This window comes from Catharus ustulatus, chromosome 3, assembly GCF_009819885.2.
Source record: "Catharus ustulatus isolate bCatUst1 chromosome 3, bCatUst1.pri.v2, whole genome shotgun sequence".
Lineage (NCBI taxonomy): Eukaryota > Metazoa > Chordata > Aves > Passeriformes > Turdidae > Catharus > Catharus ustulatus.
In genome coordinates, this window is record NC_046223.1 from 38,574,646 (window position 1) to 38,593,031 (window position 18,386).

The following is an 18,386-nucleotide window of genomic DNA, read 5'->3' on the forward strand; positions in this document are numbered from 1 at the left end:
GTTTGCTGTTGACTTCTGCCCTGGTACCTGGCTGTGGGTTGCTCTGAGCATGCCTGGTTGTTTCCATGTTTTATGCTGATAGGTGACTGACACCAAGTTTCCTTTCTCATGTTTCAGGAGCTGTTGGCCAGATGCTGCTGAATGCTGACAGGAGAAAGCTGATTCAGAGACAAACGACCAGAAATGTTTGGACACGTCGTCACTTTGGATCTGTAAGTCCTTGTTTGAGAGAAAGTTGCTTGGCAGCCCTGTGAGTTTTTGAGTATCTATGGAAAATCTCGGATCATGAGGGTAGATTTCAAATCCTGGTATCTTTTCCAGGTAAGTGGGGATAACATGGCAGGTAACATAGTTTCTGCCTCTAGGGTAGGAAGCAGTAGAGTTCTGTTTGAGCCTGAGGAACTGTGTGCTGAGAGACAGGGAGGCCTTTGGCATGTTCCTTCTGAGCACAGCTGCAGTGGAAACATGCATGGACCCATGGGTGCAGCTGTTCCTGGAAGCCTCTGTCTGTCTGCCATGTGGATGGTGGTTATGCCTCGGTGCTGAACTGGCTTCTTCTGGGAGTTGATGGAAAAGCAGATTCAAACTATGTGGGTCTGATCCTTCCTGGAGGTGCATGTTCTCCCTCTCTTTCTCCCCTCATACTTTACAGTCTGCCCCACAGAGCAGTTGTACTGTTGTGAAGCTGTTTTTCCGTGTGCTAGTTGAGACCCGACTCCAGCACTGTAGCAAGGAAAGGGGCCAGACAGCTTGTTGGGGCAGGGCCAACACTGGGGCACCTCTTCAATTTGTTTTGGCAAAACTTGATTTTGCATGGTCCTGGTTGCCTGCTTGTTCCATTCACCTTCAATCTGACTCTCCCTGCTCCACACATAACTGCTCCACACTCTGCCTCCTGTCCCACCTCCCAGGGCTTCATGACACTGAGGTGGAAAAAGTAGCAAGCAGCAATAGTGCCTCGGGGAAAGGACGGCTTTAGGGAAGTCTCTCATGCCAGTGGCAGAGTAATGTCCACAGAGACACTCTCTACACTCTCTTACAGCTGACTAACCCAGATTAACCCAATTCTCTTCTTATAATGATGGGTACCTCGGTGATGATGGGTAATGTGGTTTGATTTACACTGGTAGCTAGGCATCACACAGCTGTTGGCTCACTTCTCACCCCTCAGTGGAATGGGGAGAGATTTGGGAAAAAAGTAAAATTTTGTTGGTTGAGATACAGACAGTTAAATGGGACAGAGAAAGGGGGAATCATACTAAAATAAGTAGAATGTACAAAACAAGGGCTGTACGGTGCAATTGCTCATCACCTGCTGACCAATGCCCAGCCAATTCCTGAGTAGTGGCCCCAGCCAGCTTTCCCCCAAGTTTGTATACTGACCATGATGCCATATGCTATGGTACATCTCTTTGGACAGTGGGGATCAGCTGCCCTGGCCCCTCTCAGCTTCTTGTGCCCCTCAGCCTGCTCACTGATAGGGTGAGAAGCTGAAAAATCTTTGCCTTAATGTAACCACTGCTTAGCAACATCTAAAACGTCTGTGTGTCATCAACAGTATTCTCATCCCAGATCCAAAGGAGAGCACTTACTAGCTACTAGGAAGAAAATAAACTCTATCCCAGACAAAACCAGTTAAATACCTCAGGCTTTGACCAGAGAGGAAGGTTGTTTCTGAACCTGTTTTGTATCCCTGGTTGGCTGTATATTTTACAGAAGCCTGTTAACAGCAAGTTAGAGTATCATATGCCGCTTGATGGAAGTCAGGGAGTAGCTTGCCTTCCTCCCTTGTGGAGGTGTGGGTTATCACCCCTCTAGGCACAAGTGTTTTGGCTCAAACAAGAGCTCGATAATTGCCAGCTCATTTGTGGGTGAAAAGCACTGACTTAAAAGGATGAGTGAGATCTGTACTGAAGGCTCCACAGTTGGCATCCCTCTGCAGTGGCAGGAAGATTAGCTGGGAGGGTCCCATTCTAAAGGAGATTTGTTTAGTCCTTTCTGGAACCAACGTTGCTTTGAAGCCATTGCTTCAGGAGTTTTGGGTTTATGTGGTTCCAGTTGCTTGAGTGCCTTGACCATTTCCTTGCCATGTGCCTTTCCAGTTCTTGCTTTACTATGTGGCCAAGTATTTCTCAGTTAATTTTCTTTATTTTCAGAAGATCTGGTGTGGGTTGAAGTGGGTACCTGGAATGAGGTGGCCATCCCAGTCGTCCTTTACGTATTTATAGGATGAGATTTCAAGCTGGCTGTTTTGGTAGATGCTAAGCAATTTGTTTCTCTTCTTCAGGTCATCTGAGTGAGTGTCCTGGCTTCATGAGGCTTTGAATCTGAGCCCAGGCTGGTAAGTGCTCATATCCTTATGAACTAGAGAAAATGATTGTGATTTCAGCTAGGCATATCTTCATGCACATCTCCTGTCCTTAGCCTGGCAGGAATTGAGAGAAAAGTCCCCTAGACCACCTGTTTGATAGTGGGCCATTTACAAACCATCTTCTGGTCAGGTTTTCAGCCTTTTTCTTTGAAAAAAAGAGAAATGTCTTCCCAGCAAATCAGACCTATCTGTTTTGTTTAGGGATGCAGTGAAATGTGCATTCAGTATTACAGATGTAATTTTTCTAAACTATTAGAGATCTTTGCATCTTTTTAGGAGAAGGGACTTTGAGGGAATGACTGCAGCAAGGAGAAGATCCCAGCATTCTGACAGGGGAGATTTACAGGTTAGTCCTAGGAAGTTGTTTATATTGTGGAAAGGTATGAGAAACTTTTGTGAGCTTGTGTTTATAGCAGAGTGAAGGATGGTTTGCAAATGTACCTGTGAAGTGTAAAACCTGTTATGGCTTGGGACTGCTCTGTGCTTGGTGCAGACACCTCCCACTTGCCTTCCTCTCAGGGGAACTCAGTCTGAGTGTCAAAAGAGGCAGCTAGATTAGAGTGGATAAGAATTTGAGAGAATTCTCAAGGCTCCATTTAAACCCTTTACTGTGTAAAATCCCACTGTCCAATACACAAAGCAAGTGAAGTTTGCTGGGTCACAGGCCCTGTGGTAGCCATTGACTGCAGGTGTGTAAAGGGGAGTTGTGTGGCCCTGCTTGTAGAAGTGAGGAGAGAGCGTGATCTGAGTGGACACAGGTCCTGCACTTTGAAGGACTGCAGGTCAGGTGCTGAGGATCGCAGAGATGCTAGGCTTGCTGAGTGTAAGGGTCCTGCAAGGGGAATGAGAATTGGGCATTTGCTCCAAATATAGGACAACTAGGAATGATGCATATGTTGTCTCTGAGGAAAGTCTGGTATTGGGCTCTGCAACGCCTGCTTGATAGCTCTGAGACTTCTTGTCTTGGGTACAGCAGGGTGGTTGACATTTTGACTGCTGTGGGGAAGTCTTCCTGCCCTCAGCAGATAGAAAGGAAGGTGTTTCTTCCACATGTACAAGACAGCTGCTTTTCTTCTACCCTATTTTTTGCTCTTGTATTGTTCCTGCAGTAGGAAGAATCCCAGCATAGCTAGGGTGAAGAAACTAATCTTTCCACTAGTGGTACAGCTGCATGTCTAGATGTTGTGCACTTATTCACTCTAAGGGTGGCGAGGCACTGGAACAGGTTGCCCAGAGAGGTTGTGAACTCCTCCTGGAGGTTCAAGGCCAGGCTGGATGGGGCTCTGAGCAACCTGGTCTAATGGAATGTCTCCCTGCCCAGGGCAGGGGAGTTGGAATAAGATGATCTTTAAGATCCCTTCCAACCCAAACCATTCTGTGATTCTGTGTTGCAAAATCTGACCTTAAGTACAAAAGGGTCAAAAACATTGCTCCCTAATTTGATGCCACTTGTGATTTGGGGATTATCTTTTCTGTCAGACTAACCAGTTCTTCTTCTGACAAATCTGTGGTCTGCTGCACTGGGATCCCAGTGTAAGCCAAAAAGTTCTGGGCTCTTTAATGGCTGAAGTCTCCTCCCACATAGTCCTGCTGACAGTGACAGGACATGATCAATAACTCCTGCTCCAGCTGTCACTGCTGCCTGTAAGGCTTGCAATTTCCATATTGAAAAAGGCCTTTCCTAAAGAGCCTAATCAATACGCTGCTGTGAGGTCTATTCTCATTTGCTATATATAAACCGGACACACACAATTACGTGAGTGAGTGTGTGTAGAGGGGGGAGAGGATGTGCCAGCACTCTGCTCTCACTGACTGGGAGAAGGACACAGCTACCTCTTACTTTGCTCCCTCTCCTGCAGCTGCTGCTCAAGGCTTGTGGCTACATTCTTTACCTGCTCTATTAGCACTCTGCATGGGGACCTGCTCTGGGACTCCAGGGGAGCCGAATTCCTGCTGGTTCACTTCTAGGGTTCGATGGAGCAGCCGTGACTCTCTCTTCTGTGCACTCTCTGCTGTTGGTAGGTAACCTGCTTTCGGAGCCTCGCAGGTGGGAGGATGTCGAGCACTGCCCCGTCAAAGAAGCCTTACCGCAAGGCGCCCCCGCAGCATCGCGAAATCCGACATGAGGTACCCATCATTCGTGACGACCAGGATGGAGTGATCTTGGCTGAGCAGAGTCAGGTAACAACTTGCCGGGTGACAAAGGGCTTAACACCATTGCACCAGCAAATAGGGTTTAGTTACACCGAGGCAGGCCAGCTCGAACAGGCAGAGGGGTTTGAGGTTTGCAACCTGAACTTCTCCTCATCGTGGTCCCTGGAGTCCAGCAGTGAGAAGGAAGTGGCAGGGTGCAGAGCAGAGTGGAACATCAAGAGCCAGACTGTCTCTCCAGCACTTCAGCGTGGTGGGAAGATGGGGCAGCGAAGTGGGAAGCGGTGCCCAAACCACAGTCATGGGCACCGCAACAAATTTGTGAGCCGTAGCATGGAGACAGTTCTGGTGTCGGGAGATGAAAGACACCATCCCACTTCCTCTTTCAAGAGCAGAAGCCTGGAACGCTCACTTATATTTAAAGAACCTCCTGAAGTCCTGACACCGAGGAAGTTTCATGTCTCCTCTACACACCTGCCTCTCAAAGGGATCCTGAAGCAGACCAACATGACTGGCTCATGCCCTGAGAGCTTATGCAAGTCCCGCTCAGTAGAGACACTTTGCCACAGTGGTGGCTCACGCAAATGCAGTGATCCTCAGCTCTGCCTCAGCCCCAGGGAGAAGCGCTCCCTGGAGCAAAGCAGCAGCAGGGCCGCTGACTCTGTCAAGCGCAGGGAGAAGATCACAGAGGAAAAACTGCAGTTCTCCAAATTCCTGGATGAGATTACCCAGCGGGTGCTGAGTCCCAACCGTTTGCGCTCACTGGGAGAGACCAGGGGAGCAGAACAAGACCAGAACTCTCCCCTTTCTCCCAGAAGCTCGGTGCCAGAAGGCCAAGGGGAAGGTCGCCCAAAAGGGGTCAAAACCAAGCATGCAACTGAAAGATCCCCCTGCCCAAGCAGAAGAAAAGCAGAAAAGAAAAGTGAGGGGCTGGGAATGGCTTCGGGCCAGAGAAAGTATGCTGAGGAAGCTGAGAGAGTTTCCAGACTAAGAAAGAAACCTGTCCTTAGGAGGAAGGACAGTAAGGGAAAACTCCATTCCTTGGAGAGAAGGGTAGTAGATCTGTGTCAGTATGAGCTGCAGCAGCTGGCAGACCTGGGGCTGGCAGGGACATCCTCTGGGCAACAGCATTCACTGTCTTCATGGAAAAGCAGTGCAGAGGGCAGAAGGGATGAAAGCAGTCCCTGTTCACAGCTATTGCAGCCACACCATCAGTGTGCTAAGCTTGGGCAGAAGCGTGCAGTGGAGCCGAACTACTCAGAGAAAGGATCCTGCTCCACTCCAACATGCTGGAGTCGGGAGGAGGGGCCTACCCCATCTAGATCCTCCCCTTCCTTCAACCTGGCACTAAACAAGGTAGGTGCCAGGGTCACCAACTTGCAGGCAGGGCTCTCACAAAGGCCAAACCCCTACCTGGATCTCATCTAGTCTGTAATGCCAGGGCAGAGAGTGAGAGCAGGCCCCCAGACCTCATGTTGTGGGTGCTTAATCACCAGAAGCTGCTCTCTTGTGAGTGCCACTCATGGCTGTCCTACAGGTTGGATGTATCTTCCTGGGAGTAACCAGCTTCCCTTTGGCCCCAGGAGTTAAGGGAGGTATAAACTGGTGCTGTTCTCCCCACCGCGGACTTCCCAGGTGTTTGCTGGTTGGAGGCCCTTCAGGCTGCTGGGCAGTAGGTGTGTGCCGGAGGCAGGAAGCTCCGTTGTCAGGAGGTGCTGGGGTGTTCCTGGTGTTTTGTGTGTGCCCTGTACCTGGCTGTCTCAGGGTAATGGATCTTTGTATTATGGCTGTTTCAAGTATTTTAAGCTTTCTCCTCTATTCCCTAGCCTGCTTTAAGGCAATGTCATTGTCTTGTATTAATAAGAATCACATTATCCCCTTTGCCTGGTCACTGTCATCTGCTGTTTGTGGGGACAGGGGAGGCAGTTACTAGATAATTCTGTGTGAATTAAGTGATTGCCTTGTGGAGTCAGGAGGTAAGAAAAGAATGGATTGATGCTTTGCCCTTAGGAGCAGGAGGTTGTATACAGGTGTTAAAGACCATTCTCTTAAAGTGTGAATTAATGAAGGAAGCAGCCCCATGATGTCTTAAGGCCAGAACTGGGATGGTGTACCTTATGGAATTGTTAGCAGATCAACAGCCTCGTCCTTGGCTGTCTGACATGGTTTCTCAGCCCAGACCTGACCATGACACTAATAGACTATCTAAAGTGTGGCAGCACTTGGGTTTGTGAAGTGTTCTTCGTATCAAGCATCAAAAATAATCCATGGGCAGTTTGGACTTTGCGAGAATGGTCAGTCTTGGGCTTTCACGAAAAATACAGTGCTTCTAGTGCTAATTAAATATCTTCCAGTCATCGACAGGCAGCAGCCGTCTCTTGGGTTAGCACAGAGAGTTCAAAATAGCTGAGCTGTGTGCTCTTGTCACTGCTCTCTGTCTCCTTGTTCTGCAGGGCCCTGCTCCAGCTATCTCTTGCCTATAACATTTTCTTTTATAGGCTTTTCTGACCTTTAGTGTTTCTTCTGCTATCCTAGAATAGTTACAGTGGCTGGTTTCAGGTCTGCAGAAAGAAGTCTTTTTTGCAGCACAATCTGGGTGGTATAATTGGTAGCCACATTTTTCAGCTCCTAAATGATTTTCTCTCAGTATTTTTGTGGGGCCCCATGGGCTCCACAAGTGATTGCTGTGGTGACAAGTGAATCCTGTGTATGCTGGCCTGTGAGATTCCTGCTGCCCACCAGCTGTGGATGTGGAGGAAGATGAAACACCTGCTAAGATGGTGATGTTACAGGAGATGCTGAGATTGCACCATAGGAGGGTAAAGTTACCTAACTTGTGTGGTGGTTTCTAGTCCAGCTTTTCTACCCTGTGTCTTCTACACCCAGTGTGTTTTGGTATCAGACAGCTGATCAGTGTGTACAAATCCTTGTAGCTCTAAGCTTGCCTAGTATGAACTGTCAGAGCATGGGAGGAAGAGTCACAGCTAGGGTCTAGCAACCAAGACTGCCTTTTAGGACAGTGTGAGAGACCAACTCCTCTTCTAAAAGAATCTCACAGCTGTTTTCTTCCCTGTGCAGGAACCCTTGACGGATGCAGAAAGGATGAAGTAAGTGTCCTGCTCCCCCTTTATGCCTGTCATACTGCAACTGTGTGGGTGCTGATTCCTCACATCCTGCCTGTGCCACCTGCACAGTGAAGCTGACTGGCCCTGCAGGCTCCTCTCAGCTCTTCAGTCTTCTTGGGGCCGTGTGGGTAGAGCTTTGGTCTGTGCCTTGCCAACCTGTGCCTTGCATGTCCCTCCTACTGGAGGAGGAAGGAACGTGGACCCCCAGTGCAGATGCAGGCAGAGGAATTGGTGGGTGTGAAATAAAGTAGAAGTCTTTAACAGAGGTGGAGAGAGGATTTTTCCCTTCTATTCTTCTGACCTGGACTGGGATAAATTATTGATTGGTTTTCATTCATCAGTGAGGGACACTGGAGCTGTGCAGCAAATCTGTCTTTATGCAAGCACTGTAATCCGAGAGGGAGCTGGGAACAGTGGCTGGCCAGCTGGCATGTGCTTCTTTGCCCTTGCTCCAAGAGTGTTTGTCTTTCCTGACAGAGATGTACCTCTTGCTTCATGTGTTGTAGTCTCCCGAGCATTCAGTTTCTGACTTCCTGGGCCCCCTGTGAGGGCTCTTGGGCCCTAGTGCAGGGCAGCGGGGTGGGGGTGCTGGTGTGGAACACTCCTTGAGCACTCAGTGGTACCTTGCTCCTGGTTCCTGCCCCAGGCTACTGCAGCACGAGAATGAGGAGCTTCGTCGACGGCTGACATATGTGACTAACAAAATGGAGGCAATGGAGAGGGAACTGGAGTCAGGTCAAGATTACCTGGAGATGGAACTGGGCCAGAACCGTGAGGAGCTGGAGAAGTTCAAGGACAAATTCCGTAGGTATGACAAAGAAAATGAGGGGATAGAGTTAGAAAGATCCCTCTCACCAAAGACTCCCTCAGCTAGTGTGAGCAGGCTGTGCCCTGTTGTGCAAATCAGAGGTATGCTGCATCCTTGAAAAGATGCACCTCCAGACTCTAGGGGAGATAAAGGCTCTGCAGCCATTATTTCTTCCCAGGTACAGTGTAGGAATGCTGCCAACATGAAAGGCTGATGACAGGGAGTTCTTCATCTGTTGGATGTAAACCTGTGTGCAAAAAACGCCACTGGTGGCTGCAAGAAAATGCATCGTTGCTTTGCCTGGAAAGTACCTCGGTTAAAAATCAGTGCCAGTCACTGGTCATGTGCTTAGATGTGACATAGCTCAGAGGAGTCCTCCAAAGTCATCTACATCCCCTCCTGCAGAATCCTTTCACCCCACCAGCCTCATCTTGTCTCCAGTAACTTGGGGTCTGAAAGCCATCATGTATCAGAGGTGAGGCATAGTTAATATGCCTGGTTGTCTTAGTAGCAGTCTTTCTGAGTTCTAGAGTTGGTGGTTTTCTTGGTACCTATAAAGGCAACTTGAGTAGGTGCCTGGGATCCATTTCCAAGCATACAATCTTGTTTCTGTAGGTTGCAGAATAGCTATACTGCTTCCCAGAGAACCAACCAAGACCTGGAGGAGAAGCTGCATGCCCTGGTGAGTGCCCTATTAAGTCACTAGAGAGATGAGATGGAAGAGACCAGTGTGTGTTAGGAGCAGATGGGGGAAGGGGCCCTGTCTTTACCCAGCAGATGTTGCAGTGGGTGAGGGGTGAGATTCTGGCCATGACCATCTACTCCCCATTCTGGCTGGTGTCATGAGTGGTTTTCTTGATTTACAGAGCCTGTACTTGGTCATGCATGAGAGCTTTGGTTCCTCACAACATAATTGCATGGTATTCCGTCATGTTGCTTCAGTCCCTCTCAAAATGCCAGGGATCTCTCAGCTAGTCTTGGGGGGTCATCCTGGGAGGACGGGGCCAGTCAGAGCAGAGCCAATGTGCGTGTATGTCTGTTGTGTGCATTCATAACACTCATGGCTGTTTCTTTTCTCTCCCTCCCCCTCTCTTTCTCTTTCTCCTCCCCATGCTGCCGCTGGCACACTCTGGGCGCACTCACCTCTCAGGCCTCTCTCAGCCAAAGCTGGATTTTTGCAGTTGCGTCTTTTCGTTTGTGTGTTTTTCCTTTTTCCTCTTTACATGTCTCAGCCTGTTGGTTTCATTGTCAGTCCCACATACACCATCTCAGATGGAGGGGCCCCAGCCCTCGTCCAGCCAAGGGCTCACCTGGTATCCAGCAGCTGCCCGCAGATGCAGCAGGTCCTAGCTTGCAGGGCTCCATCTTAAGAGTGTTTGACTCTGAGCCAGCCGGAGCATGGCATGTTGGGAAGTGGTGCCCATAAGCAGTGGCACTGCACAAGGTGTGGATGGCTGTGAGCCTCGTTTACTCCTTTTCCTTCCCCTTCTGGGCTGTGAGCAGGCAAGTCAAACAGCTGAGGTGCTGATTGCCTCCATGTAGCTCAGGATAAGATTTTTTGATTCTAGAACTTGAACTTCTTGGGTTAATATTCACTCCCAATTATTCATTGTGCTGGTGCCTGAAGAGACTGCATACTGGGGAAGTACTGGCTCCCCTACCCCCTTGTGTGTTGCTGTGCTGTACCTGTGATGCACAGCTGGCCCTGCTGGTCACAGCCTCACAACACCCTTGGGCAGTTTGGAAGAACTTCTTGAGACAGTGACAGCTTGGTTGTTCTGAGCTTTTATCCCTCTTTGCTGTTACATCCGAGTCTCTGTTAGCCCTGTGCCTGAACTGTTAGGGAGTCTGGCAAGGTTGCCTGCTTTAGGGAGGACATTGGCTGAACTTCAGATGAAGCGACAGGTCCTTTTACTTACTAGAGCAAGGCTTAAACTCTTTCAAGATGGTGTCATCCCCCTTTTGTCCATTCAGTATTGAATGCTGGATCTTTTCAGGCAGTATTGTTTTGGTTTCCCCAGGAAGCGGGGCTGGGTATCACAATCTCAGAGGTCTTTGCTACCAGTGGCAGGTTGGGATTGGTCGCTCTAAACCACTAGCTTTTTGTGAGGCACAATGGGAACCAGGGGCAGAGAGGAAACATGCTGATGCTGCAAGAAGAGATACTGCATTAAAGAGGTTCACACTCAACCTCTTATCTCTGTAGCTAGCAGAGCGGCTGGTCCCATTTGGCTTTTGGAATCACCTTCCTTTGAAGAGGGTTGTCTCCCTTGTCTGTCTGTCTGGAAGTTTTTTGTATCCCAGCTGAACATGTCATTGTGCTATGCTTGGGCTGAGGTGGGTGGTTAAGCCACGTTCTGTGCTGGAGAGTTTTAAACCTGGTGTTTTTGCATCCCAGATTAAAAAGGCAGAAATGGACCGCAAGACGCTGGACTGGGAGATTGTAGAGCTCACTAATAAATTGCTTGATGCCAAAACCACTATCAATAAGCTGGAGGAACTCAATGTAAGTGTTAGTCTGCAAATGGCTGTGAAAGCGTGTGAGCTGTGGGGTTTTAATTTTGTTCAGTGATTAGTGTAAAGGAGCACATGAATGACTCCAGTGTGTATGACAGTGCAGGAACTGTACATGATAGCAGGGACAGACAAACAGAAGAGGGTCTGAAGAGTTGAACAGGGAAGAACAGATCTTCAAGTTTGATGCATTTGCTTAGGATCTGACCTGAGTCTGGGCTGTACCTATGGAGTGGTCATTCACTCCAGAGCTGGGAGGGAGCTGATGCCTTTTCTACACTGTTAATGTAGAAGTTCCTGGATCCAGCGCTTGACTCTGTTAACTGCTCTCAACTCCCTCCAGTCTGTCTGCATCATCAGATATGGCTGAGCTGTGGGATGGGTGAGAAAATATGGTGGGATTTTTGGGGATGATTAAAATCCCCAGAGGTAGAGGGCTTGATACACTGGCAGGATATCCCAGCAACAAGAACTGGAGTTGAAAGGGACACCTTGGCTGAGTTGTAAGAAAATACACAAAAGTGTGGGGAGGAGGGAATGGCAGTGCCCTAATGAGCAATTCATCAGATGCGTCTTCTGGTTTCTGTTCAAGTAGTATCTGGTCAGGTGGTGCCTTTTTGGCTAAGAGTTTGGGTGAGTCTGACAGTGTTGCACACCTGTGCCCTCTCTTGCAGGAACGCTATCGACAGGACTGTAACCTTGCAGTACAGCTGCTCAAGTGTAACAAGTCTCACTTCAGGAACCACAAGTTTGCTGATGTGAGTAGTAATCCTGCTGAGGTGGGGAAGAAAGGCTTATGGGCTTTGACTGCATTTTGCTTTCTTCAGCTTTCTCTGCAGGGCTGCTGGCCTCTCATCCTTCAGTCTCAGAGGTGGGGGGAGGTTCCTGTTCCCACTCCCACTGAGAAGGCAGCACAGAGCTTCTGCCAGCTCCTCTTTCATGACAGCTCCATTTCACAGTTCAGCCAGGAGCTGTTATAAAAAGCACAATAACCTTGAATTTGATAGCCTGCTGGGTGCATGCTGGTAGCTGGCAAGAGGACAGACCTCTGTCTTACTCTGCTCCATCCTTTTTCCTTCCTCACCTGGCCGTACTGCCTCATAAGAAGCAGCAGTAGTCTGAGCTCATGTCACTTACTATTCTGAGGAGAAGTGTGTGAGGCAGCATTCAGGGTTTTCTGGGCCTTCTGAGCAGGAGAAGCTGCTCACTCCCCCTTGTGGGGAGGGATGAAGGTGGGGGCAGTTCAGCTCATCCTGCTCTCATCTCCTTTCACATTAGTAGCATCAGTTATTTGGCTGAAAGTATTGTCCAGGCCCTTAGCCCAGCTCTCTCTTTGCCATACCTCTAGTCTCTGTCCCTTCTTGTGTTTCTCTCTGCAAAACTACATGCTTGTCTTTTTTAACTTAGCAGGTGACCACTATGTCACCCACCCCCATTGTGTCTCAAATTAGCACTCTTGAGGTCAGTGTATCAGTTACTGCTGGGGTAACCTTGACCTCTTTCCCAGCTGTCCCCTCTGGAGCTTTGAATTCTGCCCCCCAGAATGCTGTGTTCCACATAGCTGCCACTGGAGGGGGTTTGGTGCTGAGCAGCTGTGCAGACAGCCTGCCTCACAGCCAGCTGTTGTTACGCAGTGTGTGCCCTGCATGCCCAGATGTGGATGCAGTTTCCTTCTGGCTGTGATGGGACAGACCTCACTGTGCCACTGAGTGGCTGGGGGGCCTCTGCTCTCCCCTTCATGCTTCACTTGCCTGTGGTGACCCAGGTGAGGGCAGCTTGACAGAGTAATGGGGAAGGCAGTAGTGCCCATTTGCAGGACAAGGGGTAATGCTTACCCCCTGGTGAGACCCCAGTCCAACAACTTTGGTAAAAAGCCCTATGTTTGTCTCTCTGAAATGGAGAGAGTGAGGAAGCAGGGTGACGTGGTGGAGTTGGTAGGAACACAGGAAGGCATCGATCCTGGTCTGCGGGCAGGCTGCCAAGGCAGCGTGGCTGCAATTATGCATTCAGGGAGCACTGTGGATCTCAGCAGTGGGTGCTGTAGTCACTTCAGTGCAACCACCAGCTGATTTTCCACAGATCAATAGACCCTTTCCTAGCATGTGCTGGCTGGGCCTTATCTCTGTGCTCACAGGCGTGTGGGACTGAGCCCACGTGTTGTCTTTACCTGTTGGACTCTGCCAAACAGAGCCTGTGAACCATGACCTAGAAGCATGACTGCTGTGACAGCTAGAGACCCTTGTTAGTCACTTATGGGGCAAGTTTGCTTTGAGAAAAGATAGCCTTCTGAAAGCAAGGTAGGTGAATGTTAGGATTGAGACAATGACTACAAAATACTCATGTAGGTTGGTTGGCAAAGACAGATTATATGACACTAAATGGCTTGCATGGCAGCCCCCTTCTAATGTCCTTTTCTTTCTCCCTAGCTTCCCTATGAGCTGCAGGACATGGTGAATAAGCATTTGCACAGCACACAGGAGTCTGCAGGCCCTGGCCAAGAGATAGCCCACACTTTGGCTCCATCTGATGTTGTGCCCACCTCAGTCATCGCCAGAGTCTTGGAGAAACCAGAATCTATGGTTCTGAATTCAGCCAAGTCTAGCAGTGGCAGTTGTCCCATGGCTGAGGATGTCTTTGTGCATGTGGACATGAGCGGAGCCCTTCCTGATGCCTGCAACAGTGCAGGGCAGATGGGGAAGGAGGGAGGAGATGCAGGGAAACAGCAGAACGGTGGCTGCAAGCCGCAGAGTAGTGTGGAAAGTGTGCCTGAGGAGGTACCTGCCTTTGAGAAGCTAAGCCCATACCCTACTCCCTCACCTCCCCATCCTATGTACCCAGGGCGCAAAGTGATTGAGTTCTCTGAGGACAAGGTAAGGATCCCAAAGAACAGCCCCCTGCCCAACTGTACGTATGCTACGCGCCAGGCCATCTCCCTCAGCCTGGTACAGAGTGAAGATGAGAGCTGTGACAGGCACCGGACACTCCCCAACAGCCCTGCTTCAGAAGGGCGCCGGTCAGCCTCCAGCTGTTCCTGTCAGCAGTCCCCCAAAGCAGCCAGGGCTCATGGCTCTTCCCAGAGCAGCCCGTTCAGCAGCCCTCCCCAAATCCCGAGCGCCTTTGCCAGCTCTGCCAGCTCTGAGGAGGACCTGCTGGCTAACTGGCAGCGTATGTTTGTGGATAAGGCACCCCCCACCTCAGAGCGAGTGCTGATGAACCGCACGGCTTTCAGCCGTGACACAGCCCCCGAGCTCCAAAAGAGGTTCAGCCGCTCCATGCAGGAGCTGGGTAGGGCAGCATCGGCTTACTCGGATGGTGAGGAGTCTGCACAGAGCTGCAGCTGGACCGTGAGCCGGGACTCAAGCGTGGACACAGACAGCACCGAGTCCAGAGCCCGCAGGAGCCATTTCTCCTCAGACTATGGTACAGATTTCTCCCAGGATGAAGCCCAGAAGCTGTTGCTTGAAAGCAGTGGAGGCACTGCTGAGCCTGAAAGCCCCTCAGCAGAGAAGCACAAGGACTATGTAGACCTTGGCTTGCCTGAGAGCCCAGCCGAGGAGAGAGAAATGCTGCTCCAGGGAAACAAGGAGAGCAGCCAAGGAGGTGTCCAAGAAGAAAGCGGAGAAGGCAGGATCAAGCCTCCTTTCAGTCGGCCGCACCGCAGCCCCAAGAGGATGGGGGTGCACCACTTACATCGCAAAGACAGTCTGACACAAGCCCAGGAACAGGGCAACCTTCTCAGCTGAGGCGGAGCAAGAAGCAGCCACGCTTAGCAGAGCTGTGGGATGCCCCCATCAGTCTACCTGAGGGAGAAGCCTCCCTTAGTACCCTCCTTCCGGGGGAAATCTGCTCTGAGATTTTATATTTATTCTCTTCTTTTGCTACCTGGAAGAGCTGGGATCTCCCTTCCCCAGCACCTCAGACCCCCAGTACAAGCACACATGGTGTGCAGAAGCACACCCACTGCCCTGACACACTCGCAGCTCTCTTCACAGCCTCACACTGGTGCCTGTACCAGAGCTAGTTCTTGGTACCCCTTGTCCTGGTGCCTGTGCCTCTTTTTGCTCTCATCCCCCTTCCCACTCAGGTACCTGAGGCCCTGGGTGCTCTCAAGTTGTTTCCCCACAGCTGCTCTGCTCTCTTTTAACTTGTGCCAACAGGGCAGAGTGCCTATGTGGTGGTGTCTGATTCCCTGGGAGCCCCAGGGGCTGTGAGTGGGGCACAAGGACTCTCCCAGCAGATGGCTGTGTGCCGTGGGGATGTGCTGGGATTGCTGGTGTCTCATTTTCCTCCTGGGTTTTGTTTTCCCCAGCCGCTCACTAGGTGGGTCTCCAGAATCTGCCTCTGCAAGGTTGCTGTCGTGTGTCTCCAGGGCTGGGCTCAGCACTGGTCCTCACTGGGGCAGTGCACAGGGGCTGGTGCTGTGGTGTGGGGCACGGGTGCTGCCTGCTGAGGTGGTTCGGGGAGGCAGTGTCTGCTGGGCGCTGGGATTTGTGTTTGTGTCTCCTCCCTCACACCTCTTACCCTGCTCCCTGTGCTGTTGTTTTGTTTGAAAGGTGCTGATGCTTTGCTCTTGGGTGGGCTTCTTTCTTCTTTCCAAGCCTTTGGTTTTGGGGTGTATTGTTTTTTCTTTCCCCCACCCCACATAAACAGACACAGCTGTTGGCAGCCAGTCTGATGCTTGCACTGAGGGTGTGTTGAGGAGTCGCAGCTATCAGAGCTGCACTTCCCTCTGATCCTGGCCTCCAGCCTGCAGAAACCCCTCCAGATTTAAGAACAAGGTCTTGCCCCAGGCAAGCAAGGTGTGAAGGATGCTACCAGGCTTTTCTGGGAAGGGCTTGGTGCAGGGCCAGCAGGGATGCGAGGGCAGCATGCTGAGGAGCTGCTCCCTGCAGATGCACTACCTCATGGCTCAGCAGCAGCCCTTCACCAGGGTCTCCTTGCATGCCCCCTTCTCTGGGGGGCTCCAGGCTCTGGTGCCTCTCTGGGGCCTGCCTTTCTGGGTAGGGCTCTGTGTGTTTTTCCTAGCCTAGTGTGGTATTGTGTGACTTTTCTGCTCAGTCTTGTGTGCTCAGTGTCTTGTTGGGGCGGGGGAGGGAAGAGGTCTGTAGATGTAGGTATTTTTTTGAGGGCTTACAAAGCCCGGGCCTCCTGTTTTAATTTTGTCCTGTGCCCTTGTCTGTCTGGTGTTTCTTGGCTTCCATGGGGGTGCGGGGCAGAGAACAGCCCAGTTCCCTTCACCATACCCCCTTCAAACCCCGCCCTCAGCCTGCTGTCTGGTTTTTGAGTTGCATTTGTGTTGTCCTCCCACCCTACACCATGTGGGCTCTCCATTGGGCTGGAGGAGACCATCCTTCTCTCCAGGAGGGAGCATCTGTTATATGCTTACATCAAAATTTGCAGCCAAGAGCTGTCTGGGGACCCTGCTCCCCTCCCCAAATCCCTGTCTCTGTAAAGGGCTTGCAGCTTGAGCCTGGAGGCTCCAGAGCCAGTGAAAGGGAGCTGCAGGCCTCTCTGGCAAGCTGTGTAGGTTGTTTATGTACCCTGGGCAGAGCTGCTGCCTACACACTCACCTTGTTTCCCACCTGGAACAGTTGTGGAGCTGGATGCGACCCTCTAGTGAGGAGGTGGGACTCAGTATTTCACTGCAGTGTTTCACTGTGCAGACAGGCTGGTGCTGAGAGTGGGAGCCTCCTCTGAGCCTGCAGAGTGTTTATCTCCCCTGGCCTGGTTGCACAGAGGCAGGGGGAGTGTTTGCTGCCATCAGCCACTCCACTGCTGCATTTCTTTTGTTCTTCTGCAGCACTACTGAAGGTTTGCATCTGCAGGAGCTGCCAGATCCTGCCTCACTGATGTCACCCGGAGTTGGCTGCTCACTGAGTGAGCTGCTGTGGCTCTGAGGCTGCTGGTGGCCTGTAGTGGGGGGGGGGGGGGGGGGGCATTGCCTCCGAGGGCTCAGCCCCATATCCCCTGAATCCTGGCATGCTGGTCAGAGGACAAAACTCTTTTGCTGAGGCAGCTGAACACAGCTGGCCTTGCTCTGCTTTTGGTCAAAGTAGACTGAAAAGCAAAACAGTGAAGTGGAGGGTTGGCAAAGGTGTGCCAACCAGACACTTGTGCTTTGCAGCATTAGGCTGCTGGCAGAGGTTGAGAGTGGTGGCCTCAAGCAGCAGAGCCCTCTCTTTCCTTGTGGGTATTGTGTCCTCTGCACTCCTGCCCAGCTCCAGCAGTATTGGCTCGGGCCTTGAGCCCATCCCACTTCCAGTGTCCCAACTCCAGACTGTTAATCTGTAACTAATGTGTTTTTTTCTGAGATTTTCAAACTGATGTATATTTTAAGACCAGAAATAAACTATTTTAAAAGTAGATGGCAGTGCCTGTATTGTACTTGATACTACACAAGACCTGGACTGGAATGTATAGTATAGAGCTACTCATGGTACAGTGCCCCAGTGTGTGCTACCCATTGTCTCTTCCAGGGAGAGCGATCCTGGGACCTGGAAGCTGGTGCTGTAAACGCCCCTCAGTGTTACTTGCAAGATTCTGCCTACCGCATTTCACATGTTTTGCTGGCTGTACTGGCTGATCTGTCCTGGTAGAACTCCACATTCCCATCTTGGATAAGGTGTAACTAATCCTTTTAATGGTTATTGGTTTTCTTGGGAGTCCCAGATTTTGGAGACATATGTGAATATCACTTCACTTCAGAAACTGAGTGACATGGGACCACTTAACATACCCCCTTGCTGGAGTTCCTAAGGGGTTTATAATTCTAGGTTCAGTATTTTTTGTGAGGAGGGAGGATTGGGAGTGACTGGACATACCCTAGACATCAAGTCCTCCAAACCTGCGGCAGAGAGTTCCTGCAGGATGCTGAGGCAGATAGTTGGAAGTGTTTCCTTTTCACGTTGAAGGGTGCTGTAGAAGTCACAGAGGGCTGTTGTGAGTTTTCCTCCATCTCCCAAGTTCGTCTGCCTGTGCCTTTCTGGCCTGGCTGCATGCAAGCCACTGGAAAGAGTGTCTTGTTTCTTTGTCCTCGTAATTAATGATTTTATTCCTTGTTCCCTTGAGTAGCAGCTGCTGCCACAATTTAATCTTCTAGCCTAATCTGAGCCTTGAAACATGATCTTCCTTGTCAGTAATAGACGCTTGGCCGAGCAGCGCAACCCACGGTGCTGGTGCGGGCTGTGTACGGCTGGTGTCAAGCTCCCTGCAGAGCTAGATTAGCCTTCGCTTCCTCCTGGCCCGAGGGAGGGCCTGGCGGACAGAAAATTGGGCTGTCACCGACCTGTCCCCAGGGCCGGGCCCGCCTCGTGGAGCTTCGGGAGGCGCGGGACAGTGAGCCCGGGAGAGCGAGCCCGTGAGGCGGCGGGCGAGGAGCTGGCGCCCCCTGCCGGCGCTCCGGGCCCTGCTCCTGCCT

At 50.9% G+C, this 18,386-nt stretch overlaps 1 protein-coding gene across 3 annotated transcripts in view; it reads left to right on the plus strand.

Annotated features, from left to right (window-relative positions):
* The window catches only part of TJAP1 (tight junction associated protein 1), a 39,964-nt gene extending 22,632 nt beyond the window's left edge, over positions 1–17,332 (plus strand). The window contains exons 3-12 of one of the 3 annotated variants that reach the window (XM_033055575.1): positions 118–212; positions 2,288–2,341; positions 4,394–4,552; positions 7,601–7,629; positions 8,294–8,455; positions 9,071–9,137; positions 9,606–9,635; positions 10,854–10,961; positions 11,644–11,727; positions 13,396–17,332. In XM_033055575.1, the coding sequence (XP_032911466.1) occupies positions 4,427–4,552; positions 7,601–7,629; positions 8,294–8,455; positions 9,071–9,137; positions 9,606–9,635; positions 10,854–10,961; positions 11,644–11,727; positions 13,396–14,712 (1,923 nt within the window). In that variant the 5' untranslated portion in view covers positions 118–212; positions 2,288–2,341; positions 4,394–4,426 and the 3' untranslated portion in view covers positions 14,713–17,332. The remainder of the gene's footprint in view (positions 1–117; positions 213–2,287; positions 2,342–4,393; positions 4,553–7,600; positions 7,630–8,293; positions 8,456–9,070; positions 9,138–9,605; positions 9,636–10,853; positions 10,962–11,643; positions 11,728–13,395) is intronic. The other 2 variants (XM_033055576.1, XM_033055577.1) reach the window with 2 other exon arrangements.
* The last annotated feature ends 1,054 nt before the right edge of the window (positions 17,333–18,386 follow it).